This window comes from Puma concolor, chromosome E2 (assembly GCF_028749965.1).
Source record: "Puma concolor isolate L17-30 chromosome E2, mPumCon1.1.hap2, whole genome shotgun sequence".
Taxonomy (NCBI): domain Eukaryota; kingdom Metazoa; phylum Chordata; class Mammalia; order Carnivora; family Felidae; genus Puma; species Puma concolor.
Window position 1 is genome coordinate 48,453,760 of NC_141681.1, and position 27,380 is coordinate 48,481,139.

Sequence of the window (27,380 nt, forward strand, 5' to 3'; positions counted from 1 at the left end):
CTCTTGGCTGTGTCTTTCCCCAGCCCAGGCCCTGGTCCTGGGGCACCCCACTAGGATTCCCCCCCCATCCCACACTTTCTCCCTGAGCCTCTGGGTTTCTGGGGTCCAGGGGGTGAAGCCCAGGTGCACATTCCCTCTCCGCCTCCCCGTCCCCACAAGACACCACACAGAGGCTACAGTCACCAGTGACAAGTGCTTTACCAGCAAACACGTGAGTCAGGGGAAGTTACATGGTGAGGTGGGAGTGGGGGTAGCGACGGTCCCCCAGGTTGGCCTTAGCCTATGACATCCCGATTCCCTGGCCCAGCCCCGGCCCCACTGTCTTCCCGCTGGAGGCTGCGACGGTTCATCTTCAGCTGGGTCAGCTGGATGTAGCGCAGGACATTGGTGTCTGCAGGGGAGGCGGGCACGGCATCATCTGGGTGTCCCGGGGCAGCTCGCACCTCATGGTCCCCAGCCTTCAGTGCCCTCCACCCCCAAGCACAGCTACTGTTGCCAAAGCCTTCACCCCAAAACCCCAGCCACAACAGGCAGAACGGGGGCATTTCTTTTGCTGTGCCCTCTGCCAGGAATGCCTCTGCTCACAGACTTCTGTCGTACTCCCTCCCCGCCCCTGCCAGCCTCCCGTAACATCTGCAAGAAGCCTGTTCTCTCTAAACCTCTCACCAGGAAAACCAGTCTTGCCTCTGCCCCCACAGCCCTGTGTCCTGTACCTGTTGTGCGCCCTTTTCATTGGCTCTCAATACGAGACTATTGTCTCTGCACCGCGCCCCTCCCCCCCCGCCCACACACACACACACACACACACACACACACACACGTGCACCCTGTGATGTCCCAGAGGGCAAGCAACAAGCCTCCAACTGGGCCAAACCTGCCCCTCCCACCCCCGCCCCTGCAAACGTCTTGTCATTGCCCACCCTGGGGTCTGCCTCCCTGCAAGTGCTGAACAAGTAGCGGGTGGGTGAAGCGCCCGGGTGAAGAGGTGAGTGAGTTGGGTTCGTGAGCGGATGAATGAGTGGGGGGGGTGAGTGGATAGGGAGTGGCTGAGTAGGTGAGTGGGAGGCTGAGGATGAGTCAGTGACTGAACCGATGGGAGGTGGTTGGGTGGATGTCAGAGGAACATGGGTGAGTGAATGGGGGGTGAGCGCCTGCGTGGGTGGGTAAGGAGTAGGTGGATGGAGAGGTGAATGCTGGGGAGGAGGCACAGCACTCCCTTGAAGCAGCTCGGCTCTGATCCTCCCTTGTTCCCTTGTTTCCTCTGCTCCAGCCCCTTTCCCTGCTTTGTCCACCCTCACCTGTGGGCTCCCGGCTGCGGGCCTCCTGCAGGTAGCGCAGCGCGCGTGCATAGTCGCCCAGGTGGTAGAAGGCAATGCCAGCGCGGTAGGTGGCCTTGAAGTTGCCCTGCTGCTTCTCCAGGACCTTGAGACAGTACTCGCGCACCCGCTCATAGTTCACCAGCTCCGACTGCAGCAGGCAGGCTGCGGGGACACCGGAACCGGTGCTCACAGAGCCTGACGGCACCCCCAGAGCTCATCTGGCTGCTAGGAGCCTGGCCTTCAGGCTGCAGGAAGAACCAGCCCTTTCCCTTGGCTGAGCCGGGCCTGAGGGACTGCTCAGGCCACCGGGGCCGCCAATCTTCTGACCAATTGGGATAGAATCGTTCTGCGCCGCCGCTAGAGGGCGCGAAAACAGACAAGCGCTCCCGGGCAATTAGCTGGGAAGTTTCTGCAGGGGAGAGTACTAAACACAATCTCAGGTGAGGGGTGGGGCCTTGAGTCGGTAATCCAGGGTAAGATTTTCTCATCTGAGGTTCGCAGGTGACAGCCCAGAGCCCATTTCTTGCCTCCCAGCCCTTCCATCCCTGTGTTCCCCTACGTCCCCAACCCCTCTCCTTGATAAATTCTGGGGTCTCCCTTCACAGACCCCAGGTCTGTTTCATTCAAGCCTCCAGTCCCCCGCTCAAGGCTTCATGATTGCCCGTCACTCCCTCCTCCTCTCCCGTATGCGTCCCCCGACGGCCCCGTACCCGTGAGAGAGTCATAACATTCCACCTCCGTGTTCTCCACCAGGCGCCGCTGCTCCTCGCTGAGGCGGGCTGGCCCCGGGCTGCTGGCGGGCCCGGGGGCGGGGGCGGGCAGACCTCCAGGGCGGGCTCCCTGCGCCGCCTTCAGCTGCAGCAGTGCCCGGTGATACTTGCCGATGGCTTCCCGGAACTTCTTCTCTCGGTAGCAGCGCTGGCCCTCCGCCTTGAACGCCACGGCGGCCCGCAGGCTGCTGTCGAGCGCCGCGCCCAGGCCTCCCGACGGCTCTGGGGCAGGGCTGGGCCGAGCCGAGCCATGGCGGGGGCCCGGGCCCGGCGGGGAGAGGGCGGGAGGCGGGCGCGGCGGAGGCTCCGGGGCAGCGCTGAGCATCAGCACCGGGGACAGCGCGCCGCGCTGCATTGTGGGAAACTCCTGCGGCCGCCGCTGCAGCTACCGCATCGCCCCCCGCGGGGCCGGTCCCCACCCTTTCTCCGCCCCCGCACCTCCGGCAGTCGACTCCGCCTGCCCCCTATGGGTCTAGAGAACCCCCTCAGGACTTTCCCATTCTATCCTCCAAATCAGCCCCAGCCCTAGTGCTTCAGCCGGCCTCTCCCTTGTTCCCACTCCCCTTACCTCCCACCCTCCTGCCTGCTCTCCTCCCCCATGCCCAAAGCTCCCAAAGCTTTCTAGAAGGAAAAGACAAGTCTTGGGGAAAGAGCAGGAAGAGATCAACCTCGTTGGAAAGCTGGTTTTCAGACCCCTAGTCATTTCCCATATTTGGATAAGAACACAGGTTATGGACTCAGGCTGCCCAGAGTCAATTCCCTGCTTATTTTCTCACTAGTTGTAGCACTTGGACACATCACCCAAATTACCTGGGACTCTATATCCTCGTCAGTAACATAAGACAATGATAGCAGCTTGGAAACCCATTTGTTCATCTATGCAACAAATACTCACTGATATATTTTCTGTGACCAGTTCTGGTCTGGGTGATGCCGGGAAAGAGCAGCTACTGAGAGAGCCTTGGACCCTACTCTCTCTGAGCCCCTAGTCCGTGGGGAGACAGACCAGTGACCCGACAGTGACAGCCCAGAGTGGGCCCACCTGGGAAGCTCAGACAAAGTGGCCAGGGTGGGATAGGGAGACACAGGCAGGGGGTCGAGCCCTGGATGGGGGAGACACAACAGGTTGTCAGGGTCCAGAGGAGGGAGGTGCCTGCCCTAGACTGAGGCGGTGAGTGAAGGCTTCCTGGAGGAGGGGATCACTCTACGAACCAAAGAGATCTGCTTCTTGTCCTGAGTTCACTGTCTGGGGAGGAGACACAGTGGGAAAGCAGACAAGGGACAGCCCGGAGTGAGCGGCACAATAATGCACAGAGAAGGAAGCATGTGAGAGGCTTTTGAGAGAAAAACAGGGTGAACAGGTGAGCGGGATGGTTGATCTTCCACTCTCCTTAGCTGCTCACTTGGTGGTGGGACCTTGGCCAAGCTCCTTGATCCTCCTCCACCCTGCCTTCCTCCTGTGTGACCTGGGGATACTACGTGAGTGTATTTCAGAGTAGTTGTAGGGACTGAATTATGTTATGTAGGTAAAGCACTTGGCGCAGGGCCTGGCACAGGAATGGGCAATTAACAACCCCTGTTTCTTATCACCCATGAGACTGTGAGGTGTATGATCTTAACAGCCTGGCCCCAGGGGCACCTGGCTGGCTCAGTCAAGAGCCTGGCCCCGAGTCAGCACCCACGTATAGTTGTTGAATGAATGAGTGAATGAATAATTTCGGGTACTGTATATATTCCCACCCTCCCCCACACCTGCAAGACCCTGGTTTGGGCCTCAGCTCCAAGCACCAAGCTTATATTTCCATTCTCCCCTCACCCTGCCACCGCACATCCTCTTTCTGGAGGCCACAGGGCAGGTCCCACCCTATAGGTCCAAACCTGAACTCAGCGCTTAAATATTTTCTGAGCACCTACTAAATAGCTAGGTGCCAGGGGCTCGGCAGAAACAAGGGACAAGCATACCTATCTCACAGTCCTGCTAGGATGTAGTGCTAACAATTTCCATAACACCTACCGTCAGGCACTGTCCTAAAGTTCTATGTACTTATTAACTCACATTCTCATCACACCTCTATGAGGCCAGTGCTATAAATATACCCATTGACACTGTGGCACTTCAGGGGTTAAGTAAATCAGATCCTATTTATAGAACACTTGCTATCAAAGACCCATACTACCCCCAGACTGATGACTCTCACAGGCCAGCATATTATGTGATGTGTTGGGCTTGTCCAACCACTAAAAAATAGTGAATTTGTTGCTAACTTATAAACGTAGAGATACTTATGGAACCGTAGATGTTCAGCTACACTTGAACAAAATCTGAAAATCTGGCAACATCGAGGTAGCATTCCTTATGGCTGGGGCAGGTGTTCTCAGCTTCCCACAGCCCCCATCCCTCCCAGTTTCTTCTCAGCCTGAGACCAAGAGCCATTCAGATTGCAGCGTCTCTGTCCATTTATCTCCAGTAGGCGGTTACACTTGGGATGCTAGTTTTAGGTCGCGGAGCCGCGCTTGCGGAAGGCCGCCAGTGCCCCCTGGCGGAGAGGTCCAGAATTCGCCTCGTATCTCCCAGCCGCCATTAAGAGACTTGGTAAAGATCATCCAATCAGAAAAATGAGAGGCCCGGAAAGTGACCAATCAAAAGCGAGAGAGGGGTCGGAATTCGACCAACGAGGACAGAGAGCGCTCAGAATAAAAAAAAAAAAAAAACCTCTTTTATTGAACTGGGAGAAGGATAAACAAGGAGAGTCTTTTTTTGATGGGGTGTCCAGACTCAGGGAAGCCCGGGCTGGGGGCGGCGGAGCAAGCGGGCGGCGGCGAGGCTGGTGCCCTGGAGCTGGGGCCGCGCGTACTTGAGGAAGGTGGCTGCGCGGCCGGGCGCGGGGCCTCGGAGCGCGGCGCGGGCCATGCACGGCTCGAGCGGGCGCAGCTCCGCGGGACTGCGGCGGGGAGACGGAGAAACTGAGGCGGGGGTAGGGGCAGCGGTGAAGACGACCTGTCCTCGGACCAATCAGGGGGTCTCGGGAGGTTGGCCTGGAGGGCGCCGAGGACGGGCAGACCCCCGATTCTCCCCCGCAGGACGAGGCCAGTGGAGAGCAGGAGGGGGGCTGAAGGTGGACAGACCTCCAGCTCTACCCCGGAGGGTTGGGGGGAGAGGGACGGGCTGGGCGAAAAGAGGACTCACCCTGGCATCCAGTTAAATGGTTAATAGAGAGGTGGGGGGGCGCCCCTCTGGACACCCCGTTTGCGGCCAGAGGGGCAGCTGGGGGACTCGAGGTTGGCCGACCTCTCATTCTCAACCTTGGGACGCAGTTAGGATCTTCCGAGGCCAGGAAGATGCTCTATCTCCCACCCTGGGGCAAGGTTAAGAGTCCCCAAATCTAGACAAACACCTCATTCTCGGACACCCCCAGCCTAGACAGGCACACCATTTTCTCACATCCAGAAAAATCAAGTCTGGGTGCACCCCCTCCCCTGGCTCCAAGGTCTCTCATTCTCTGAGACGGTAAAGACTGTGACCGGGAAGGGGCGCCTGGGTGCCTCGGTCGTCTGAGCGTCCGACTTCAGCTCAGGTCATGATCAGGTCAGCTTGTGAGTTTGAGCCCCGCGTCAGGGTCTGTGCTGGCAGCTTGGAGCCTGGAGCCTGCTTCGGATTCTGTGCCTCCCTCTCTCTCTGACCCAACCCACTCGCATTCTGTCTCTCTCTCAAAAATAAACATTAAAAAAAATTTTTTTTTAAGTAAAAAAATAAAGACTGACCAGGAATGTAGGTCCCTGGAGCCATACCTGTAAAGCGCCGGCTCCAGGCCGGAGCCCGCCCCGTCGAGCAAGCGATGCGCCAGGCTCAGCGCCGCAGCTGCGCGCCGACCCGGCTCCCATCCCGCTGCCTCGGCCTCCAGCAGAGACAGCTCCAGAAAATAGGTGGCAAAGAGCGTCACCTGCCAAAGCCCCGGGGAGATGAGGCCACGCCCCTACCCCCGTACAAGCCACGCCCCTGCCCCCCTTGCCCCGCACCTGGGGGCTGCTCCCGGCCAGCGCGGCGAGGAGCCCGAGGCAGAGTAGCGGGCCCGGGTGGTGCAGCCGGAAATCCAAGCGGCTCAGGATGCGGCGCTCTGCGCGCAGGAGCTCGGCCCGCGAGAAGGAGCCAGCGCCCAGGAGGCAGAGGGAGGCACACTGCGGGGTGAGGGGGTGGGGTGGGGAGAAGACGTGGGGGAGTCTTGGACCCCTGCCCTGCAGCGCTTCAGTCTCCATTCTGGACCTCGATTTCCTAGTCTGTAAAGTGGGGCCATTGATTTGTTGTCTGGAAGCCATGGAGAGCACAGGCTTCAGAATCAGACCTGGGTTCGAGTCTTACTGTGTGACAAGGACATCACTGAAACTCTGAGGCTCCGTTTCCTCGTCTATAAAACGGAAATAGTCCTCTCTACTTCACCAGGCAGCTCTGATAAGGCACCGGCTCGAACTACTCAAGGGCCACAACGACTGTTGTTCAAGACTGACTCCAAATCCCACCTGTTTGGGGCAAAATGTCCTTCCCTGGGCCTCAGTCTCCTCCTCCGGTAAAGGGACACCGTGGTAGCCCTGACCTCATACAGATATGCTGGGATTCCAAGAGTGAGTAAAGCGCTAGCTCGGCACACGGTAGGTGTTTCATCTGTGACGAGGCGAGAGAGGCTTCCACCCTCCCAAGCCCCACTCCGGAAGTACCTCGGGAAGCACGCATTCCTCCATTTTGCAGGCCACGAACAGGCAGGCCACGCCCAGCAGCTGCAGGCGATGGAGGCGCACTCTGCCGGCGCGCAGGTAGGAATCGAGCAGGTGCACCGCCAGGTAGAGCGTGTCCCCCGCCAGGCCCAGGTACTCCTGGGGAGGGGCGTGAGTGACCACCGGGGATCTAGGCTGCGACGCCGGCCCAGCCCTGCCCCCTCCCGGATACGTACGTGCACCTGGATCAGCCAGTCCACCACGAGCGCGCGCATCTCCGGGGTCACAGCGCGGGGCAGGGCCCTCCGGGGCAGCGCGTGGCACACCTGGGGTTGGGCAGGGACAGCCTCACTCTCCACACCTGTGCTTCGGCTTCTCGCCTGAGCTCCAGCCCTAAGTGCAGCAGCCTCCTCGCACCGACTGGAGGAAGCGTGAGTGCCCCGCCCCCCACCCCCAAAACCGGCCTCCAGTCTTCTCCAAATGTGCCTCTATTCCTTGTCCCCATTAGAGCCTTGGACTTTGTTCCGGACGCCTCCCTATCCACCTCTCCAGTCTGTAGCCCTCATGGCCACGGGTCCTCCTAAGCATCAACCCCTGGGTTTCCAGACCACTAGTGGTCACCAGCCCTCCACTCATTCTCAGATCCTCCCCCCAAGGGTCTTTCTAAAATACAAAACTGGCCAAGGAACTCTCCAGCTTAAAACCCTTTCATGGCTGCCAGGACCCTCAGGAGAAAACCCTAACTGCTTTCTGACTCTCAGGCACTGGCCCCCCTTCCCACCTCTGACCCCCCTCCCCCCAGTGCCAACACCACCACCTCTTCCTTTGTCTCCCCTCACAACCCACACTCCAGCTACATCAGCCTTCTCTAGCCCTAAACTATGCCAAGCTCATTCCCACCCCAGGGCATTTGCACGATCCTTCCCCAGCTCCCTGCATTGTCGATTCCTCAGCCCTTCAAACCTCAGCTCAGCTTTCCTACACAGAATTCTCCCTACACCCATTGCACTCCCTCTCGGTATTTTCAGTCTGGAGATAACCTGCTGTTTCCTTGTGTGTTTTGTCTGTTTGCCTCCCTAGCCTGCTGGCACCACAAGGGCAGGGATTTCTCTCTGGATCACAGTTCCTAAAAGAGTCCCTGGCTGGGGAGAGACAACTCACAAGATGCTTCTTGAATAAATTCATCCCTGCGGTGTTTCTCCCGACAGTGCCTATCTTGCACAGGTATCTGCGGACTTACCGAGCCTGCGCTTTGGTCTCGGGGGCCTTTCTGCAATGACTGCCTACATCGGCTTGGCTGTCCACAATGACAGCAGACTATGTTGTTCATGACAGCATCCCCAGGGCCGGGAATATGCTCAAAAACATTTGGTAAGAAACCGCTAAGTGTTTGTAAGCGAATACATGTCAGAGACACGCGGGAGGGGCTGTGCACTAGCAAAGGAGGGGCTGCAGGCCGCCGGGCGTTCCGGAAGGCTCGTGGAGTGGGCCAGTCTGAGCCTCGTCAAACCCGCACCCCTCTGCTGCCGTCCGGGCCGCGCTCACCATGACTTCGGCGAAGATGTCCCCAGCGTACTCGCGCTCTCCCGCCAGTCCCAGCGCGCTCAGCGCCTCCGCCAGCCCGGGCGGCACGCAGGGCCCCGGGGGCCGCCGCTCCTGGCGTCCTGGAGACACGCTCGCGCCCTCGCGGTTGCTGTCGGGGACCGGGACGCTCGGAGGCTCGGGGTCGGGCGAGGCAGCGGGACTCTGCAGGAGAGAGGAGGGGTCTGGAGTCAGCGCCCCGGAGACAGGCCCGGGACGCGGAGTGGGGGGGGGGTGGTGACCCTAACTGCTGCCTCTCACCAGCATCCTCCAGGCTGGCGTCGAGATCCGAGCCCAGCGCCCACCTCTTCCCGCTGGAGCTGAGGACCTGTGGCGGGCCCTTTAAACGTGCCTGCACGCATGCGTGCCGAGCACCCGGGCAGGTGCAGAGGCAATGGCGAACGCCCCTCCAAACCTAAGGTCAGGCAGCTGGAGTCAAATCCTCTTCCTGCTACTAACTATGTGATCGGGAACAGCCCCTCCGAGGCTCCCTTTCCTCAGCTGCAAAGTAGGGATTGTTTCCAAACGTGTAAGTGGTCAGTCTGGGCTGGCGCAGCCGCCTCCTCGCTGCTCCCCGGTCCCCATCCCCTGTAGTCTGTCAGCCCCATTCAGCCAGAAGGGATCCGGTGCACGCCCAAGTCAGATCCCACCCTGCCTCTGTTCACAACTCCACCGTGTCTCCCATCTCAATGGGAAAGTCCATGAGGTCCTATATTATCCTCCCCACCAGCCCCACGCACCTTGGAGCTCGGCTCCCAACCTCCCCACCCCCCTCATGTCTCCTGCCACACCGGCCTCCTGGCTCGTTCTCACCCACAGGAGGCACGCTCCTACCCCAGCACCTTCACTCGCTGTTGCCCTTGCCTGAAATGCGCTTCCCTCAGATCCCTCATTTAAGGTGTTTACTCAGATGTTACCTCCTCTGTGAAAAACGCCATCCTGAGAATTTCCTATCTCCGTTCTTCACACTTGTTCTCTCGTGAGCACTTACTGCCTCATCTTAGTTACTCTCTCCTGACTAGGATGTGAACCCCATGAGTGCAAGGCTTGCCTTCTGTTTTGTTTTGTTTTGTTTTGATTGCTGTATTCCCAGTGCCTAGAACAGGGTTTGGCGCGTGGCAGGTCCTCAAGAAATAGTTGTTGGATGAGTAAGTGAACAGGCTGGATATAATTTACAAACAGTGGCTTGCAAGGACCTGATGAGGTGATGTTGGAGTGAAACCCGAAAGATGAGCCGGGAATGCAAAGGTGGGGTGCGTGGAGGACCGGAATATTCCAAGTGGTGGAAACAGCATGAGCAAAGGCACTGAGGCAGGAAAGGGATTGCTATTTTCAGGCACTGGAAGGGCAGAAATCCTGGAAAAATGAGCAGAGAGAGGATTGTGAGATGCTGAACTAACAGCTTCCTGTCAGACTTACAATAAAACCCAAACTCCATACCTTGGCCACAAGACCCCTTCGGCCCACTGTTACCTCTCTAACCTCATTTCCTTCCCCATCCCCCTCTATTCCCTTTGACGCACCCCCCCCCCCAGCCTCTTCATGTTCCCCAAACACACCAGGCACCCGCCTGCCCCAGGGCCTTTGTGCATGTCGTTCCCTTTGCCTGAACACTTGGACAAAATCTAGGTATTTACATTTTCAGAGTATCTCTACACAAGACACTAACTACAAAGGGCATGTAGTAACTTTACAGCAGAGAGATGTGACAGACCCCACCTTCAGTCATGGGACAGAATCTCATGTGCCTCTCGAGAAGGTGCACCGAGAAGGGCACATCATTTCTGAAAATCCCTGTCAAAGGTAGCTTGAATAGAACCGTGAGGAAACATCAGGCAACAAACTCTCAGTGGGGGACATTCTGTAAAGTGCCCCCGCAACTGAACGCAACATGGCAGTCGTTAGCCAGGTCATTTTTATTTTGCTGTGACCACTGGTCAAATCTGATAAAGATCTGAGAGAAGAGGGTTGTTTCAATATTAACTTCCTGACCTTGATAATTGAACTGTGGTCATGTAAGAGAATGTTCTTGTTTTAGGGCGGATATGTAAATATGAAGGGGAAGAAGGAGGGAATAATCATAAAATGTCACAGGAACCTGCATGAAGGGTAGATGAGAACTCCTTGCACTTTTTTTTTTTTTTTTTTGAGTAGGCTTCATGTCCAGTGTGGGAGCCCAACACGGGGTCTGAACTCTCAATACTTGAGATCTAGCAAGACCTAAGCTGAGATCAAGAGTCGGACACTTGGGAGCACCTGGGTGGCTCAGTCGGTTAAGCGTCCCACTTCGGCTCAGATCATGATCTCACAGCTCGTGAGTTCGAGCCCTGCGTCGGGCTCTGTGCTGACAGCTCAGAGCCTGGAGCCTCCTTCGGATTCGGTCTCCCTCTCTCTCTGCTCCTCCCTCGCCCATGCTCTCTCTCTCCTTCAAAAATAAAAACATTAAAAAAAAAAAAAAAAGTCAGACACTTAACCAACTGTGCCCCTGTACTTTTTTTTTTAATGTTTATTTTTGACAGAGAGAGAGAGAGAGAGGGAGGGAGGGAGGGAGGGAGGGAGGGAGCATGAGCTAGGAAGAGAAAGAGGGAGACACAAAATTCCAAGCAGGCTCCAGGCTCTGAGCCATCAGCACAGAGCCTGATGCACGGCTCGAACCCACCAACTGTGAGATCATGACCTGAGCTGAAGTCAGACGCTCAACAACTGAGACACCCAGGCACCCCATAAATAAATAAAATTTTGAAGTACATTTATGGGAAGTTGCAAAGATAGAAGAGTTCCCCTTAACAGCCCACACCTAGTTTTCCCTCAACATCTTAGTGTAGTACGTTTGTCACAACCATGAACCAATAGGGATACCATCCTCATCAAGAGCACTTCCTGCCAACATGAGATACCCTGTTGATGCTGACCTTGATCACCTGGCTGATACAGTGTTTGTCAGGTTTCTCCACTGAGAAGTTGCTCCCCCCCCCCTTCTATACCATCCACTTCGGAAGGAAGTCACTTTGCAGCCCACACATAAGGAATGGGGGCTATGCTCCCCCTCCTTGAAGGCACGGTACTTACAGAAATTCTACAGAAATGACCTGGAATTCTGTACACGTGTCTGTTTGCACCATTTACCATTTAGCTCCATGCCAACTTGTTTATTGTGACTCTGGGTGTAACCCAGGACTGTGCTATTTTTGTTGCTCAAAGTACTTTCAACTTTGCCCAGTGGGAGCACTGTCCATCCGCTCCTGTATGCCTTCACATACCCCTATCAGTAAGGCTCTGCTTTGCAGGTTTTTTATTTATTTGAGAGAGACAGAGACAGCGTGAGGGGGGGAGGGGCAGAGACAGAAGGAGAGAGAATTCCAAGCAGGCTCCTCGCTGTCAGCCCAGAGCCCGATTTGGGGCTCGAACTCACGAACTTTGAAGTCACGACCTGAGCCAAAACCAAAGAAGAGTCAGACGCTTAACCGACTGAGTCACCCGGGCGCCCCTGCTTTTCTGGGGTTTGAGCAAGCCCTTACTTTGGGGCACTATGAGGCACCCCAGGCCTAGAATCATTTTAGTACTATTTCTGAAAGTGTTCTTCTATGAGCCTGCAGTTACTTACAAAATAAAGTTAAAAATCTGTAAATCACCACACATTTTCTGGAAAATTATCGGACACGTGTTAAAATACAGCCACCCTGGAATGTGGGCCACAAAAGTGCCAGAAACATGGATCCTTAAGGTTTATTACAGCACTGTCAGTAGCAGCAAAACATCTGGAGACCGAGTAAATTGTCAACTAGGGGGGTCTGGATCGGGTGAGGCATACCCGCCTCGTGAGAGGAGCCTCATGAAGCAAGGTCCCCAAAATGCAGAGGGAGACTCTCATTTCACCAGGGACCAGCCCACCCTAGTAACGTACATGTGTCGGCAGGAGCGTTGGGAAAACGTGGCAGGTGTAGCCCGGGGACTTGGCATTATTCACTGGGACAACACAACACCAAAGGGAAAGAGCCTTTTTATGGTGCCAACGAGAACGCCAGGAAGGGCATGCAGGGCCTGGGATCTGCGTGGATTTTCACTTTTTCTTCCTCGTACTTCGGTGTTGCTTGCATTATTCACTCTCACACACATACATGACAAAAGACAAAGTAATCCACTCAAAATTAAAATTTTCCAATTGGCAAAATTTTATTATTAAAACTCTTCCACCTGAAACTCCCTTTGGGAAAAAGTTCTACAGAAGGAAGCACCACTACATCTGGGGAATCTATGTTCGCCCGAGGGAAGTGTTCGCGAGCCTGTGGGCCCAGAGCCGGGGACCAGGGACCAGGGACTGCGAGGCGATCTATCGGACTGAGGTAGGCTCAGGATTTCCTTGGAGTGGGGCGGGGAGATGACGAGAGAAGGAAGTGGCACCGGCTGCCTCCGGGGCCTTGACTGGAGGGAAAAGTAGAAGGCTCTCCTTTAGAAGCTTCTACTGCTGCTGGTCTCAAGACCACCAGCACATGCTTTTGTGATTAAATAAATAATAAAGTCCACGTGAAGTAAGAAACGGCCACGCCTTCCCGAGTCTAAACTGGCCCTGACTTTTCTCTGCTGCCCTCACTCAAGATCTCAAGGACTCCACGCGTGCGAAGCAGCCCTAACGCCTGGCGAAATCGGACACCAAATTCATCTGTGCCAGGGCAGCCCTGGTCCCAAGGTGCGGGAAGGGCGGTTCAAACTCGGGAACCACAGGTAAAGGGGACAAGCTCTCAGAGGGTCCCAGAGCTGGGGGAGGGCTGTGACCAAACCAGAGGCATCCATCTCGACTCCCACGCATACGCCAAGGATTCTGTGTTGGAATCGGGGGGCCTCAAGGCTCCCTGGTTTGGCATAAATGGGGGAGAAGGGGACTGCATGCGATGCCCGGCCCTGGGACTCCAGGGTCACGTGAAGGGCATCCACTCCCACACCTGCACTCCCAGGGCTCAGGGGCGCCTCGCACGCCCTCCCCTTTCAGAGCGAGCCAACCACCCCCCCATGCCTCCCCCCCCCCCCCCCCTTTTAGCCCAGGCAGCTTCTGAAGACCGGGAATGGCCTCTGCCCGCCGGAGTCACAGCCCAGGCCCGGGCAGCTTCCCAAAGTCCTCAGCGGCTCCCACCCACAGCGGCACCCACACGAAGGCCCAGCCACCCGCCCGCGCCCTGCCGCCCGAGAGGACACAGCTCCAGATGGCCAGGCCCCGGCACGGCAGACGGGTCCTAGGGGCAGGTCAGTGGGGCCAGGCTCCGCAGGCAAGTAACGGCCCAGGGCGGTGGGCCCCGGTCTGAAACGAGTGTCTTTATTGCTTGTACCGTACAAATGGGAGGAAGGGGGAAGGCCAGTGGGGAGGACAGAGAATTGTCAGATAAAGGACATACGCACACAGAAAGGAAAAAGACCCCCCACCCACCCAAACCAACCCTCACCCCACCCTAGGATGTCTCTCTCGGAACTACCTAGTACAGGAGGTGGGGCAGGGAGATCAAAACCACAACTAAATTCCACACACCGAGAGATGTTGGGTGGTGGGGGGGGATGGGAGGGAGAGCGGGCAGCAAATGGATCCCAGGTGTGGTCCTCCTGCTGGGCCAGCACCCCTCCCTCAGGGGATGAAATGCTCAGGCCCGGGGACAGGGCCCAAGCCCACACACACCACACACTCAAGGCCGAGACACGCTTGCCCTCACGCACACATACCCAACACACATGTACGCACGCATGCACACACACACACACACACACGCCCGTGTGCATCCACGTCCGGGATGCAGAGGGACATCCACAAACACACATAGTCTGAGGCACGTACCCCCGTGCCCATAGCACTGACACATGTTCACCTTAAGGCTGCAGAACGTGGGGCCCAGAGGTGGGGGGGTAGAAAGGGGCCCTGGAGCCTCCCCTTCTCAGAGGCCCCCACCCCAGTACGTACCAGAGACCCCCCCCACCCCACCCCCTCTTCGACCCCAGTCCACGGGGCCCAATACTGTCTTGGTGCGAGATGTGTAACAGCCGGGGCTGGCACCCCTCCGCCCCAGGCGGAAAGAAGGGGGTGATCCCAGCCCCCATCCTTGGAAAGAGCTGGGGCTGGGCCCGGGGTGCAGCGGGAGTTAAGGCCAGCTGGAAGGAAGCCCTGGTAAGGCACAGGACTGGGTGGCGGGGAGGCCAGTCCCCAAATGTTCCTCCTGCCTCATCCACAGGGTCAGGAGAGCAGCTTGGGAGGCTGGGGAAGGCGGAGCAAGGAGGCAGTGCCCATCCCCCAACCACACGAGGGAGCCCTGGACCCCCAATCCCGCACCTTCCAAAGGCCCCAGCCTGTCCCTAGACATTATTGCTTTTCTGCCCCTGTGGGATGAGGGGCTGGGCTGCCCGAGCCAGGCCGCTCTGAGCCTAACAGCAGGGCACGGAAGGCAGCACCGGGGCACTGTCCGCGAGGCATCATGTCCCACAAGGTGTCCCCTGAGGTGTCCCACGAGAAGGCGACCTCTGACAGAGGCAGACTGCCTGCAGGCGTCTGGCCAGAAATTCAGGCAGGACCCACAGCCCCACGCTTCGCCCCTCCCTGGGGCTCGTGTTGATTAAAAACCGGAATCCCTCCAGCGGAGAGTCTCCCAAAGCCTGGTCTGAGCACAGAGGTGAGGACAGGACAGGATCCTGGAGGCAGGGCCGCTGGGACCGCTGAGGTGAGTTTGGCAGAGGGCTGAAGAAAAAACTGGAAATGGGGGTGAGCAGGTGAGAGATGGGGATGCAAACAAAAAAGGCAAAAATAAAAAGTTTAAAAACAAGAGAAAAGCCCCCGGGCGGTGATGGCAGCCGTGCGTGTCCCGCGGCGGTGGTGGCAGCAGACGGCTCTGCTCACTCGCGGATGCTGGCTGAGTAGGAGAACTGGGGGAAGTGGGTCCGCTGGTCCAGTTCGAGGGAGCCCAGGCTGTCATCTGTGGGGGGCAGTGGGAGGTGGATCGGGGAGAACGGGCCTGCAGATGGCCCGGCACCCCGACCACACCCCCGGGAGCGGGCAAGGGGGCCACGGGGGCCCAGCCTCAGGAAGGGGTGCAGGTGGCGGGAACCCCCAGCCGGTGGGCCATCGGTGGGACCCTCCCCTCCGGCGCCACACTCTGGTCTAGCCTAGACCCTTGGCCCCCGCCCCGCTGCCGCCCCCGCCGACCAGCCCCCACGCACAGCCAGAGGGGCTTCGGGGGGCCCGGAGGCAACCCTGTCCCCCTCCTGCACAAAACCTCTCCGTCGCTCCCCATGAGGCAAGTTCCCACTCCTTCCAACGGCCCCCAAGATCCTCTTACTCTGGCCCCATACCCCCTCTACCCCAGCTTCTGCAACACTCCATCCTGGACTCTCATTCCCGAGTGTCATTCCTTCCGCCAGGAACTTGGCTCAGCTGCCCGGCCCCCCCACCCCCCAAGAAGCACCCCGCTGACTCGCAGGCCAGGTCAGGCATTTCCTCTGGGTTTCCCCAGTCCCTGGGCTTCTACACCCTCGACCTGACCACTCTGGGCTGTCACCCCACCAGGCCTGAAGCTCCCTCAAGGCAGGGCCCAGGGCCGTCTCAGTCACTGCTGTCCCCAGCACAGCCCAGCACTGGGTGGGTGAGAATCAACGAACCAATCCAGCCCCAGAGACGTGGGCAATTTGGGAAGACAATTATGAATGTGCCATCCCAGCAGTGACAACTTCCTGTGTCTCCTGCCCAGACCCCTCCCTGCTGAGCTCTGGAATGTGCCATGGCCAATGGCTCCTGGCGACCCTCACCGGGCGTAAAGGTGCACAGACCAACAGCCAAAAGCCCTTCGGGCCAACCGCTGGCAAACTGCCCAGACACGGGGAGGGGGCCTACGAGCTTCCTCCCCGGAACTGGGTCAAGGGCAGACCCCACCCCTCCATACCCAGCCGGGCCCACGGGGGGAGGGCCTCAGACACTCACAGCGGTCCGGGGGTGTGATTGTAATGGACTGGGCGGTGAACTCATCGTCAAAGTACCTTGTGTCAACCTCAGAGGTGACCTGAGGTTTGAAGGGTGGCAGGAGCTGCGGAGGGAAGGAACCCAGACTCAGGACCCAGGGGATGGGAGGCCTTGGCCAAGATCACCCTTGAGGGGCACTGCAGGAACGGGTGGGCGTGGGGCTCACCTTCTTCTGCACCACGTCCTGCCAGTTGACGCTGAGGAAGAACCTGTGCTCCATGACCTCCCTGGCATCGCTGGGCCCCCCGCCGAGCCTGGGCAGAGATGGCCATGAGTACCCGCCTCCCGGGCCAGCGGCTTCTGGGAGACGGGCCTTCAGCGCAGGCCCTGAGCAACCTCTAGTGATTCTGTTCTGGCCACAGACCACCATTCCACACAGGAGGAAACCATGGCTCAGGGAAGGGGCTCTCAGCCCTGGGTCACAGCCCCGGGGGATCCCGACCCAGGACTCCGAGTCCAGAACAGGAGCCGAGAGGGTGGCCTCGGCCACCCTCGGCCAGGCTCAGGGCTGCCGTGACCCTCAGCACGCCCAAAGAACGAGGCAGTGCGGGCAGGGCGCGAAGGACGGCCTGGCCCCAAGCGAGTCCCCCCCAGGGCCCAAGCTGCGGGGACTAGTGGAGGCGCCGTGGGGATGACACACAGGCGTGCGCCTGTGGACTTGGCCCCCTCCGAGCGAGGGGACAGCGCAACAGGTAGCACAGGGCCGGGCGGGACAGACTCCAGCCCTCACCTCTGCTTGGGGTCCTTCTTAAGCAGCCCAGCAAGCAGGGACTTGGCCTCAGGGCTCAGTGTGCGTGGGAAACGGATCTCCTCCATGAGGATGAGCTCGAAGAGGCGCTCGTGGTCCTGGTTGTAGAAGGGCAGGCGGCCGCACATCATCTCGTACATGACCACGCCCAGCCCCCACCAGTCCACCGCGCGGCCGTAGTCGTTGTCCTCCAGCACCTGAGCAGGTGAGCGGGGAGGGGCGGTGAGGGGCCGGGCACACGCCTGCCGGGCAGCGGGGCTGAGAGGGACCCACGGAGGGACATGGCGCTGCCTGTGGCCACGGAGGGCCATCTAAGGAATCGCAGCACGGCCCTCACAGGGTCTGCGCTGGGGAAACCACACGGGTCCGAGGGCCTCTCCTCCCTTGGCCTCGCACGCCCCCGGGACCTCCAGCCTCAGGCACCTCGGGTGCCAGGTACTCGGGTGTCCCACAGAAGGTTTTCATGGTAGCCCCGTCACTGATGCCCTCTTTGCACAGTCCGAAGTCAGTGATCTTGATGTGGCCATCTTTGTCCAGCATGAGGTTTTCCAGCTGTAGGAAAAGTCAACGTATCAGGGACGCGTCTTCCCAGGGTTTCCCACCACCGCTCCTGAACCCCACACGCCCTGGCCATTCCTGCGGACAGCTGTGGCCTGGGGTGGTAGCTGTCGTGCCAGAGGCTCCAGGCCGGGCACCGCGCACACCCCTAGCACAAAGTCAAGCCCGTGAGGCTCAGAGGGAGGCCAGCCCCCAAGGGCAGCTGGAAAAAAGCCAGGCAGAGAGAGATGGGAGTCGGGCTCTGCCCACCGGCTCCCCACAGCGTGGGCTGCAGCGTCCCAACTCTCTGAGCAATGCCAGCTTTCTTCCTCCACTTCTTTTCAGTAGGCTCCACACCCAATGTGGGGCTTAAACCCACCACCCCAAGATCAAGAGTCACATGTTCTACCGACTGAGCCAGCCAGGCGCCCCTCTTCCTCGACTTTTAACCAAACTTGACAGAAATGGGCAATTTGGTGGGCTTCTGTGTAACCTCTACCAGGCTAAGGGAGAATTTTACCAAGACCCCTAGAACCCTCTAGGGGCCCCTTGCCTGTTATTAACCATCCCCTCAGCTGAGGAAGAACTTTACTCCTTTGCTTTTCTTTAGTTTCCCCACCTACGTACGCACTGTATGTTTAAACAACACAGATCTGGGGCTCCTGGGTGGCTCAGTCGGTTAAGCGTCCGACTTCGGCTCAGGTCATGATCTCGCGGTCCGTGAGTTCGAGCCCCGCGTTGGGCTCTGTGTCGACGGCTCGGAGCCTGGAGCCTGCTTCGGATTCTGTGTCTCCCCCTCTCTCTGCCCCACCCCTGCTCATGCTCTGTGTCTCTCTGTCTCTCAATAATAAATAAATGTAGAAAAAATGATAAAAAAATAAAAAATAAATAAATAACATAGGTTTGTACAGTCTGTCCTGGCTTCCCCTCAACGTGAGCCCGTGAGCTCGGCACGGCTGCAGGGCTGCGGTTCACTCAGTGACTGCTGTGCAAAGCCTGGCCGCGGGGCGCCACCGCAGTGCGTTCTAGCCGTTCTCCGACAGCGGACACCCGGCTGGCTTCCAGCTCGGGGCGAGCGTGAACAGCGCTGCCGGCAGTGTGCGCGCATCAGTGCTCGGTTCCCACCGTGCATAAACCTGGGGCAAAACGGCTGGCTCACAGGGACGTGTCCACTTGGCTTTGGTGGATTCGGCCAAACTATCTCCTGCGGTGCTTGTACTGATATTACCTCCACCCCCCACCCCTCCCCATTCCCCGCACAGAGGGGTGTGTCCACCAGAGGCTCAGAGAGGCCTGCGGGACCTTAGTGTGGGACAGCCAGCCGGGGCCTAGGCCAGAGGGTGAGTGGACTCGGGAACACCCACAAGTCAGAGCCTCCCTGGAGGGGGAAGTGTGGGCCTGAGGGCACAGGCCCAGCCTCCCCGGTGCGAGCCCCACAGGTGCCACAGGCCAGGAGGCAACCGCACACTCACCTTGATGTCGCGGTACACCACGTCCCGCGAATGCAAATACTCAAGGGCAGAGACGATCTCTGCACCATAGAAGCGGGCTCGCTCCTCCGTGAAGACTCGTTCCCGGGACAGGTGGAAAAACAGCTGCCAGCGGAGGAAGGAGCAAAAAGTCAGATATCGGCCCAGAGGAGCAAGAAATAGGACCCTGCCCCTTGGCCCCCAACACCAAGCCCAGTGACACGGTGACACCTACTCCATGAACCTGCAAGTGACGGCAAGAAGAACCAAGCGAGAGACAGTGAGCAGGGAAAAACTCACGTGAGTAAACGGAGTGAGGCATGAAGAACGAAGGACAGCCAGGAGATGCCAAGGGGAGAGTTAAGTGGGGACAGCATGAGGGGACAGATGAGGGAGGGAGGGGGGTAAGCAAGAAAGCAGAGGAACACAAGTCACGAGCAAGTGACAATAAGCTGCGGACCAGTGGGACAGATGAAGCCAACAACGCGGAGCCGGTGAGTGACGCCACACGCAGAAAGCAGGGTGTGGGGGCTGAGGGGCAGGTGGCAGCCCAGGCCTGAGCAACCCAGTCACAACGAGTGGCGGACTCTTCCCGTCAGAACACGGGGGAAGGCGGAGCGCTGGCAGGCCCTGCCCCGCACACACTTTCTTGGCAGCCGTTAAGGACGCCCTTTGCTGTTTGGCCGCCCCCCTTCCCACAGCCTCTCCAGGCCTCTCTGGGCCTGCGTGTGCCCCCTGCCCACTGACTCACTAGCCGTGTGAACTTGGGCCAAGCTGCTTAACCTGAGCTTTAGTTTCCTTGCCTGCGAAATGGAGATGGTGACGCCTGCCTCGAGAATGAGGGGACGTCCAGCCAGGCCCCCTCCGCCCCCTCTACAATTGCCCTCTGCCTCCCACGATACCTGGGAAGGAGATGTGGGAACACTGACGTGGGCTATGCTCACCTCACCACCGTTGGCGTATTCCATCACGAAGCACAGGCGGTCGTGGGTCTGGAAGGCATACTTCAGTGCCTGGGGAGGGGGGTGGGGGGCAGGAAGGCGGCCAGGGTGGGAGTGGGAAGAAGGCAGGCTCTCTGCGGACTCTGCAGGCACGCTCCCCACCCTGGCAGCCGGGGCTCAAACATCAGCTTCCCCTTTTGGGGTGTGTGAGCGAGCTTGTGGCTCTGAGGGCAGGGAAACGGTTACTGGGCTGAAGGAGGCCGTCCTCAGCCTTCAGCTAAGCTTCTGAGAGGTGCGGCCAGGGAGATACCCAGTTCTGAGCAACCAGGGCCATTTTACCCCTCTTCTCCACAGTCAGGTTGTAGGTCTGCTGGCTGGAAGCAGGCAGTGGCTTGGGAGCCAACCCCAAAGACAGGATGGACAAATGATGTGCCAGTAAACGGCAGTTCTCAAACTATGCTCTAAGAAGCCCAACAGAAAGTTCCTTAGAGAACCCCCGAGTGACCCCTCTGCTCATGACAAGTCTAACTATTCTCTGTCTTCTACATCAAAGTACCTTGTAAAAGTATGAACAGTGTCATGGTTTACTAGGACACTGGACAACAGCTGAGCTAAAGAAATGACCCATCCCATAAGCCATCCTATACGTGATCCATTTAACTGATGGCTGCTGGCCTTGATGGGAGCCTGTAGCCCAAAAAGGCGTCTCCTCAGACTAAGCTGACAAGCAGCACCAGAATTCATGTCCTTCTAGAATTACATTTAAAAACAGAAACAAAAAAATAACGTTCCCACTTCGACCAGCTGGGCTAAATGCCTCTAACTCATAGAGTAGCCATGCTCTCCCGGAACCATCTTGTAATGTGGGATCATCAGTTGGCTGAAGCCACGAAGCCACCATCTGTGAAGAAGGTGCCACCCCCGAGGTTTGATTCGGGTCATTTGGGGGAGCGCAACAACACCCAGCCCTGGCCACCTGGCTGACACGAAGTCCGTGCTTCATGGCGGCAGGGTTGGACTCTTTTCCCACATGGCGCATGCAGAGGCCAGGCCCCGCCTGAGAGGGAAGTACCACTCACAGTGAGGAATGGGTGCCTGGTGTTCTGGAGGACCCGGCTCTCGGTGACCGTGTGGGCAACTTCATCCTGCAGACAGAGGCTGCGTGAGGGGCTGGGGGGCAACACCACACCTGCCCCCCCCCCCCCACCGACCCCCGGCCCAACCTAAGGGAGGGGGGAGCAATGCTTTGGTGAAACGCAGTTCTAGTCCTAAACACACACCGAATGGCATGGCGGGAGTGGAATGTTACCATCCTCCGGCCACAGGCAAACGATGGCCCCAGACAAGGCCAATCAATCAGTGGCTCAATCTCAAAGCTATGAGGTGAGAAGCCGCTGGGGACTTTATGGAGGTGACAGACTGCCAATGTTAAAATTAACACCCCTAAGGAGGGACAAGCAGGCATTGTAAGACTCCTGAGGTGACGCCACAGGCAGTGGGAATCCCCGCGTATAAATGTTCTTGCTGAAAAAGGGAAGTGGATCTAATCAGGATTCCACCCGCGGCAAATGTGTGGTCCCCATAGCGGCTGGCAGCCTGTCGCCTAGGAACTTGGGGAAATGCAGATTCTCAGGCCCCTCCCAGACACTTGGGGGTGGGCCCAGCAGCGGCTTTACAGGCCCCCTGGGGCCACTCTAACATGGGCTCAAGTTTGGTTTCTAAACACACAGCAGTCACCCGAGCTGCTAAAAATCCTGACCTGCCTGCAGTTCCCAGACACTGGCTCTTCCCGGGGCAGGGGTTGGTGAGTCTGTCCCTAGGGAACACTTGATAATAATGTCTAAAGACATTTTTGATTGTCACAACTGTGGGGGGGGGGGGGTGCTACTGGCCTTAGGGGTGAAGGCCAGGGTGTGGCGACTCATCCTACAGTACACAGGACAGCCCCACAGCAGAGAATGATCTGGCCCCAAATGCCAACAGTGCCGAGGCTGTGGAAGCCTGCCTTGGACCAGGCACATAGGGGGCTGTTCGTTTTGCTGGGGTGGGATTGTTGTTCCATTATAGTCTTTATGATCTTCATCTGTTAAAGACACACACCTAAGTATCTCTGGGTGAAACCATATGACATCTAGAACATGCCTTTAAGATACTCCAGAACAAAAAGGAGGGCAGAGCTAATAAAACAAGATGGGCCAAATGTTGACAATTGTGGAAGCTGGATGCTGGCTACATGGGAGTCCACAGTATTTATTTTTCTTTTAAACATTTTGTGCATGTCAGGAATTTTCCATTTTAAAAACTTATTTAAAGAAGGAAAAAAAAAAAGAAGAGAATTCCATTCTGGCCCAGCCTCCTAGTGAGAGGCCCTGAGCCAAGCCCCGACCCTCAGGGCCTCCCCACAAGCCCTTCATGCCCCAAAGACCTGCCTGCAGGCCCTGATGACGCCTGCGGGGTGAAGCCCTGTCACACTCCCCACCTTAGTCCTCCAGGTGCCCAGAAGGTGGGGTGGGGTGGGCCTCAGGCTCCCCAAAGGCACAGGCGAGCGTGCTGCCCAGTGCGCACTCCCCACCACAGAGCCCAGCCAGAAGTAGCCCCGGGAGCGCCCACCTTGGCAATGATAACTTCCTTCCGCAGGATCTTCATGGCGTAGTAGCGGCCGCTGGCTTTCTCCCGCACCAGAATCACTTTGCCAAAGGTGCCCTTGCCCAGAAGTTTGAGATAGTCGAAGTCATTCATGGTCTGCCCAGGAGGGAGAGAGAGTGGGGCAGTCGGTGCTTGGCACGTGGCCCACGGGAAGACATTTTAACAAAGAGAAAGGAAACATCGAAGGACGCTGTTGCCAAAACGCTCTGGCGGGAGCAGGAAGGGAGGCTCTGGGCAGTGACTATTTGCTCTGAAGTGGCCTTCAGCCTGGCTCTCCCAGGCAGGGGGCCCCGGGAGGTTTGGATGTGGGGGCAGACAGGTCTTCACAACCTCCCGTGATGTGGCTGCCCCTCACCCCAAGTGCACCCATGTATGCCCATCCCACAGGGCAGTCAGGACACATCCCCGGCTACGCTTTTGCACACACCGTGTGGAAACCAGGGGAGGCAGGGCCAGTGTTGTGCGGGGAGGGGTACTCACAGCCTGGCCACCGGCCCCCCAGCACTTACCACCTTGGCCCGAGCCTTGCTAACTGCCACTTCCATCTCCTCGGCCGCAGAAGGGTCACTGGGGGAGCCACACTTATAGTCCATGGGGTCCTCACCTGGGCCCCGCTGCTTAAGGCTGTTGGCGACCATCTGAATGGCCCGCATCCACTCCTCCCTGTGTGGGGACACATCCAAAGAGCTGTGAATCCTGGGAGCCCGGGCAGGAACGACTGAGCCCCTACCTGTCCAGTGGGAGCAAATAATGAAACGTCCTGGAAATTTCTTTCTTTCTTTTTTTTACTTTTTATTTTTTTATTTTTAACGTTTATTCATTTCTGAGAAACAAGAGAGAGAGCACGAGCAGGGAAGGGGCAGAGAGAGGGAGACACAGAATCCGAAGCAGGCTCCAGGCTCCGAACTGTCAGCACAGAGCCTGACACGGGGCTCGAAATCACAAACTGCGAGATCATGACCGGAGTTGAAGTCGGATGCTCAATCGACTGAGCCACCCAAGGCGCGCCAAAAGCCCTGGAAATTTCTGACGAGATCTGTCTGAGCCAAGGGAAGCCGATGGAAAAGGACTGCAATTTTACAGATTTTCTGGCTGCAGAGGGTAAGAGAGGGCAAGAACGGAATAAGGACAGAGACCATCTATGTCCCAGGAGTGGCCTGGCCCGAGCACCACTTGAAGTCAGGCAGCAATTAAATGACCAAAGAAGGAGACCACCTTTCTTCACAGCCGCCTTGAAAATGAACCACCACCCTGAGCCTGGGATAAGAGAGAGACAGTGCTCCTAGGGATTCCTCCAGAACAACCTCAAGCACAATGTTTTGTAAAAGCAAACCAGGAGTAAGAGGAAGAATTCATCGGCCAAAGAAAGCTGAAGATCTCATAAGGCAAGATCCCTGGAGGGGGTTGTCTGCCAGGAGGGCGCAGGGACAGAGGTTCCTGGTGGGGCAGGGACGCAGAACAGAAGGTTGCGGACCGGGAAGCAGGTCCCAGCAAAAGGGAGCTTGGTTTGAGAGTAACTATTTCTGTCACTCATGATTTAGAATTTGTTCAGAAATAACCTTCTTTTGATACCTACTTTCTGTCTCTAGAAAGGGAAAATATATCTAGGGAAAAAAAGTAAAAATGACCAGAGACCACAAAAAAGAAACCAGGAGGCTGAAAGATACATTTCCGTACCCCTCCCATTTCTGAACCCACCACACAATTTCAGGCGGTTCGACCCAATATAAGTTGAACCCCCTATGGATTTTGCTTATGTCTACAAAACAGACACATGAACAGGGAGAAAAACATAATGTTCACAAAGAATGAGAAAATTCAAAAAGCACAAACAGGCAACCTCCCAAATTACAGCAATTTAATAAGCCTCAATGCAGGACGCCTGGGTGGCGCAGTCGCTTAAGTGTCCAACTCTTGATCTGGGCTTGGGTCATGATCTCACAGTTTGTGAGTTTGAGCCCCGCATTGGGCTCTGTCTGAGCTGATGGCGCGGAGCCTGTTCGGGGTTCTGTCTCTCCTTCTCTCTGCCCCTCCCCTGCTTGTGTGCGCTCTTGCTCTCTCTCAAGATAAATCAATAAACTGAAAAAAAAATTTTTAGGGGCTCCTGGGTGGCTCAGTCGGTTAAGCGTCTGACTTTGGCTCAGGTCATGATCTCACGGTTTGTGAGTTCGAGGCCCGCGTCGGGCTCTATGCTGACAGCTCAGAGCCTGGAGCCTTCTTCGGATTCTGTGTCTCGCTCTCTCTCTGCCCCTCCCCTGCTCATGCTCTGTCTCTGTCCCAAAAATAAATAAAACATTAAAAAAACATTAAAAAAAAAAAAGAAAAAAAAGTTTTAGATAAGCCTCAGTGAGATCAGCCAGTCAGCCACACATCTTCCAGAATCACCCCCAGCCCCAGGCAGCAGGTGAAACTGTTCCTGCACACCCGAGGCACCGAGGCCGCTGGCCAGTGTCACGCAGAGTGCAAGTGGCCTGAGAAGTTGGAACCACCTTGCTGGGCTGCACTCAGTCTCTGCTTCCTCACATACTGACAGCCCCCAGCGACTACAGTCCACCAGTCCTGTGGCACCAATGTCCCTAGGTTCTGACGCTGCTGGAATCCGGGTGCATCTTAGTCGGTGGCCTATCTCAATTTAGGTGGGCACTGCTTTTGCTTGGTATTCTATAAAGACCCAGTGGGTCTCTGGGTGACGGCACCTGGGACCGAATGGAGGGTGGCAGCAGTACTGTGCTCGCCAGCTGGCCAGCCGTTGGGAGCTGCAGAGAACGCACATGAAACATCTATGCAAGGAGACCCCCTGTAGCTCCCAGGAAGGAGGAGGCAGATCCATGTGTGGGCTTGGGGTGACCGGAGATACCTTAACGGAAAAAAAGAAGGTGCAGAACAGTGCGGAGGGGCGCCTGGGTGGCTCAGTCCGTTGGGTGTCCGACTCTTGACTTCGGCTCAGGTCATGATCTCATGGTTCATGAGTTCGAGCTCCTTGTTGGGCTCTGTGCTGACAGCGCAGAGCCTGTTTGGCATTCTGTCTCCCTCTCTCTGCCCCTTCCCCGCTTGATCTCTCTCTCTCTCTCTCTCTCTCTCTCTCCCTCCCTCCCTCCCTCCCTCTCCCTCTCTCAAAATAAAATAAAAATAAACTTAAAAAAAAAAGAACAGTGTGGAAGAGGTAGAAAAGAGGGATTGACGCACAGACACGTGTATGCACACCGGCACGAACACCTCTGGCAGGACGCCGACGCAGGGCCCTGGCTGCCTCCAGGGAGGGGAGCTGGGAGTCAGGGGCAAGGAAGAGTCTGATTCCACTGTCCCCCGATTACGAACACTCCCAGGCCACTCACCCTTCCTTGTGCATTACAGATAGGGAAACGGAGGCACAGATTTAAAAAACAAAATTCAGGAAAAACACAAGTCGGTGCTCTGAGCCTGGTAGCTGGAATCACAGAGGGCCCGTGACCTTCGAGAGCCGAAGGGCAGGGCTGTTCTCGCTTGATCCACGACCTGGTCTGAACCGAGTCATCACCAAGCCCAGAGGTACCAGTTCACACCTGGAAGCTCGGAGTCTCAACATGGCCTTGCTCACAGGAGATTATGCTTCAGAAGGCAGAGGTGTGAATGTTGCCAGCACAAACATTAAGGGCTGGCACACTGGCCCTCCCGAGGCCGAGCCCGGGGGCCCCATAGCCCATGTTCGTCAGTCCCATGAAGGCAGGGATCTCGTCTGTTTGGACGTGGGTGGGTACTCAGGTGGTATCTGGGGAATGAGTGAGCAAGGCAGCCGAAGTTCAAGTGACCCCAGACCCGGGGCACATGGAGCCCTGATGCACACGCACGCAGAGCAACACTGGCTTCTTCCCTCTCTGAGCCAATGTCTCAGGCTGCCATTTCTCAACTTGTTTTAACCCATGACCTCTCTGGAACAAATTACAGTGTAAATCCCTATCCCCACATTAATATTTCTCTTTTCCAAAGAAATGGGGCAGTGGGTGGGGGGCACATCCCACGATCTGCTTTATCAGATCACGACTGTCCTCTTAGAAGTTTTTAAATGTTGACTTATGGTGTAAGACCATGGATTGAAAAAAACAAATCACCAATCTCCTAAGAGACACACTAAATATATTAAAAAGAAAAAAATACATATATAGCTCACGTACAGAGATCTTGAGGGACTGTCACATGAGTAAAGCAAGTTAAAGGGGCACCTGGGTGGCTCAGTTGGTTGAACCACCGACTCTTGATTTTGGCTCAGGTCATGGTCCCAGGGTCGTGGGGTCAAGCCCCAAGTTGGGCTGCTCGCTGAGCGTGGAGCCTACTTAAGATTCATATTCTCCCTTCTCTCTCTCTCTCTCTGTTCCCGTCCCTCCCCCACTCGCTATCTCTCTTTAAAAAAACAAAACCAAAAGGCAAGGTAAAGACAAAGATGCAGAGTGTGCCATCATCTCTGTTCGTAAGGGGGGAGAACACAGTCCATCGACAGAAGCCGGGTAAAGAAATGACACATCCCCGGCAGGGAGCACCAGAGGCAGCTGGAAGGAGCCTCTCTGGGCTGCACAGCTGGTGGCGAGGAGCACGGGCCTCAGAGCAGCACAAGCCGGGGCTCGAACAGCCGCTCCGCCACCAGGGCGAGCTCACCCCTCCCTCCTCGGGAGACCAGGCACGCTGAGGCGCGGGTGAGCTGCTG

The 27,380-nt window shown here is 57.2% G+C and overlaps 3 protein-coding genes across 7 annotated transcripts in view; all 3 read right to left on the reverse strand.

The window, feature by feature from the left end:
- Positions 1–179: 179 nt before the first annotated feature.
- Positions 180–2,485, reverse strand: TTC9B (tetratricopeptide repeat domain 9B). Its single transcript, XM_086689802.1, has 3 exons — positions 2,030–2,485; positions 1,299–1,481; positions 180–391 (listed from the first exon to the last, which is right to left on the reverse strand). The coding sequence occupies exons 1-3, from the start codon at positions 2,442–2,444 to the stop codon at positions 276–278; spliced, it is 714 nt and encodes a 237-aa protein (XP_086545928.1). The 5' UTR covers positions 2,445–2,485; the 3' UTR covers positions 180–275.
- Positions 2,486–4,793: 2,308 nt separating this feature from the next.
- CCNP (cyclin P) lies at positions 4,794–8,739 on the reverse strand. Its single transcript, XM_086688644.1, has 7 exons — positions 8,683–8,739; positions 8,342–8,542; positions 7,033–7,122; positions 6,800–6,955; positions 6,107–6,265; positions 5,879–6,030; positions 4,794–5,031 (listed from the first exon to the last, which is right to left on the reverse strand). Exons 1-7 carry the CDS (start codon positions 8,737–8,739, stop codon positions 4,866–4,868), a joined length of 981 nt encoding a protein of 326 aa, XP_086544770.1. The 3' UTR covers positions 4,794–4,865.
- Positions 8,740–13,664: 4,925 nt separating this feature from the next.
- AKT2 (AKT serine/threonine kinase 2) overlaps positions 13,665–27,380 on the reverse strand; it is a 50,945-nt gene continuing 37,229 nt past the window's right edge. For 4 of the 5 annotated variants that reach the window (XM_086689789.1, XM_086689793.1, XM_086689790.1 and 1 more), the window contains 10 exons: positions 23,212–23,365; positions 22,667–22,798; positions 21,136–21,201; positions 20,060–20,128; positions 19,119–19,241; positions 17,533–17,661; positions 17,092–17,306; positions 16,528–16,615; positions 16,323–16,425; positions 13,665–15,321 (listed from right to left, as the gene is read on the reverse strand). In XM_086689789.1, the coding sequence (XP_086545915.1) occupies positions 15,242–15,321; positions 16,323–16,425; positions 16,528–16,615; positions 17,092–17,306; positions 17,533–17,661; positions 19,119–19,241; positions 20,060–20,128; positions 21,136–21,201; positions 22,667–22,798; positions 23,212–23,365 (1,159 nt within the window). In that variant the 3' untranslated portion in view covers positions 13,665–15,241. The remainder of the gene's footprint in view (positions 15,322–16,322; positions 16,426–16,527; positions 16,616–17,091; positions 17,307–17,532; positions 17,662–19,118; positions 19,242–20,059; positions 20,129–21,135; positions 21,202–22,666; positions 22,799–23,211; positions 23,366–27,380) is intronic. The other variant, XM_086689792.1, reaches the window with a different exon arrangement.

Excerpts from the sequence above, each read along its gene's own strand:
- CCNP (XM_086688644.1), bottom strand. The coding sequence starts at position 8,739 with ATGCGTGCAGGCACGTTTAAAGGGCCCGCCACAGGTCCTCAGCTCCAG. Across the intron at positions 7,123-8,341 it reads ACATCTTCGCCGAAGTCATG|GTGTGCCACGCGCTGCCCCG; the intron begins GTGAGCGCGGCC and ends GCCCAACCCCAG. Across the intron at positions 6,031-6,106 it reads TGGCCGGGAGCAGCCCCCAG|GTGACGCTCTTTGCCACCTA; the intron begins GTGCGGGGCAAG and ends GGGCTTTGGCAG.
- TTC9B (XM_086689802.1), bottom strand. The coding sequence starts at position 2,444 with ATGCAGCGCGGCGCGCTGTCCCCGGTGCTGATGCTCAGCGCTGCCCCG. Across the intron at positions 1,482-2,029 it reads ATGTTATGACTCTCTCACGG|CCTGCCTGCTGCAGTCGGAG; the intron begins GTACGGGGCCGT and ends GTGTCCCCGCAG. Across the intron at positions 392-1,298 it reads CCGCAGCCGGGAGCCCACAG|ACACCAATGTCCTGCGCTAC; the intron begins GTGAGGGTGGAC and ends CCTCCCCTGCAG.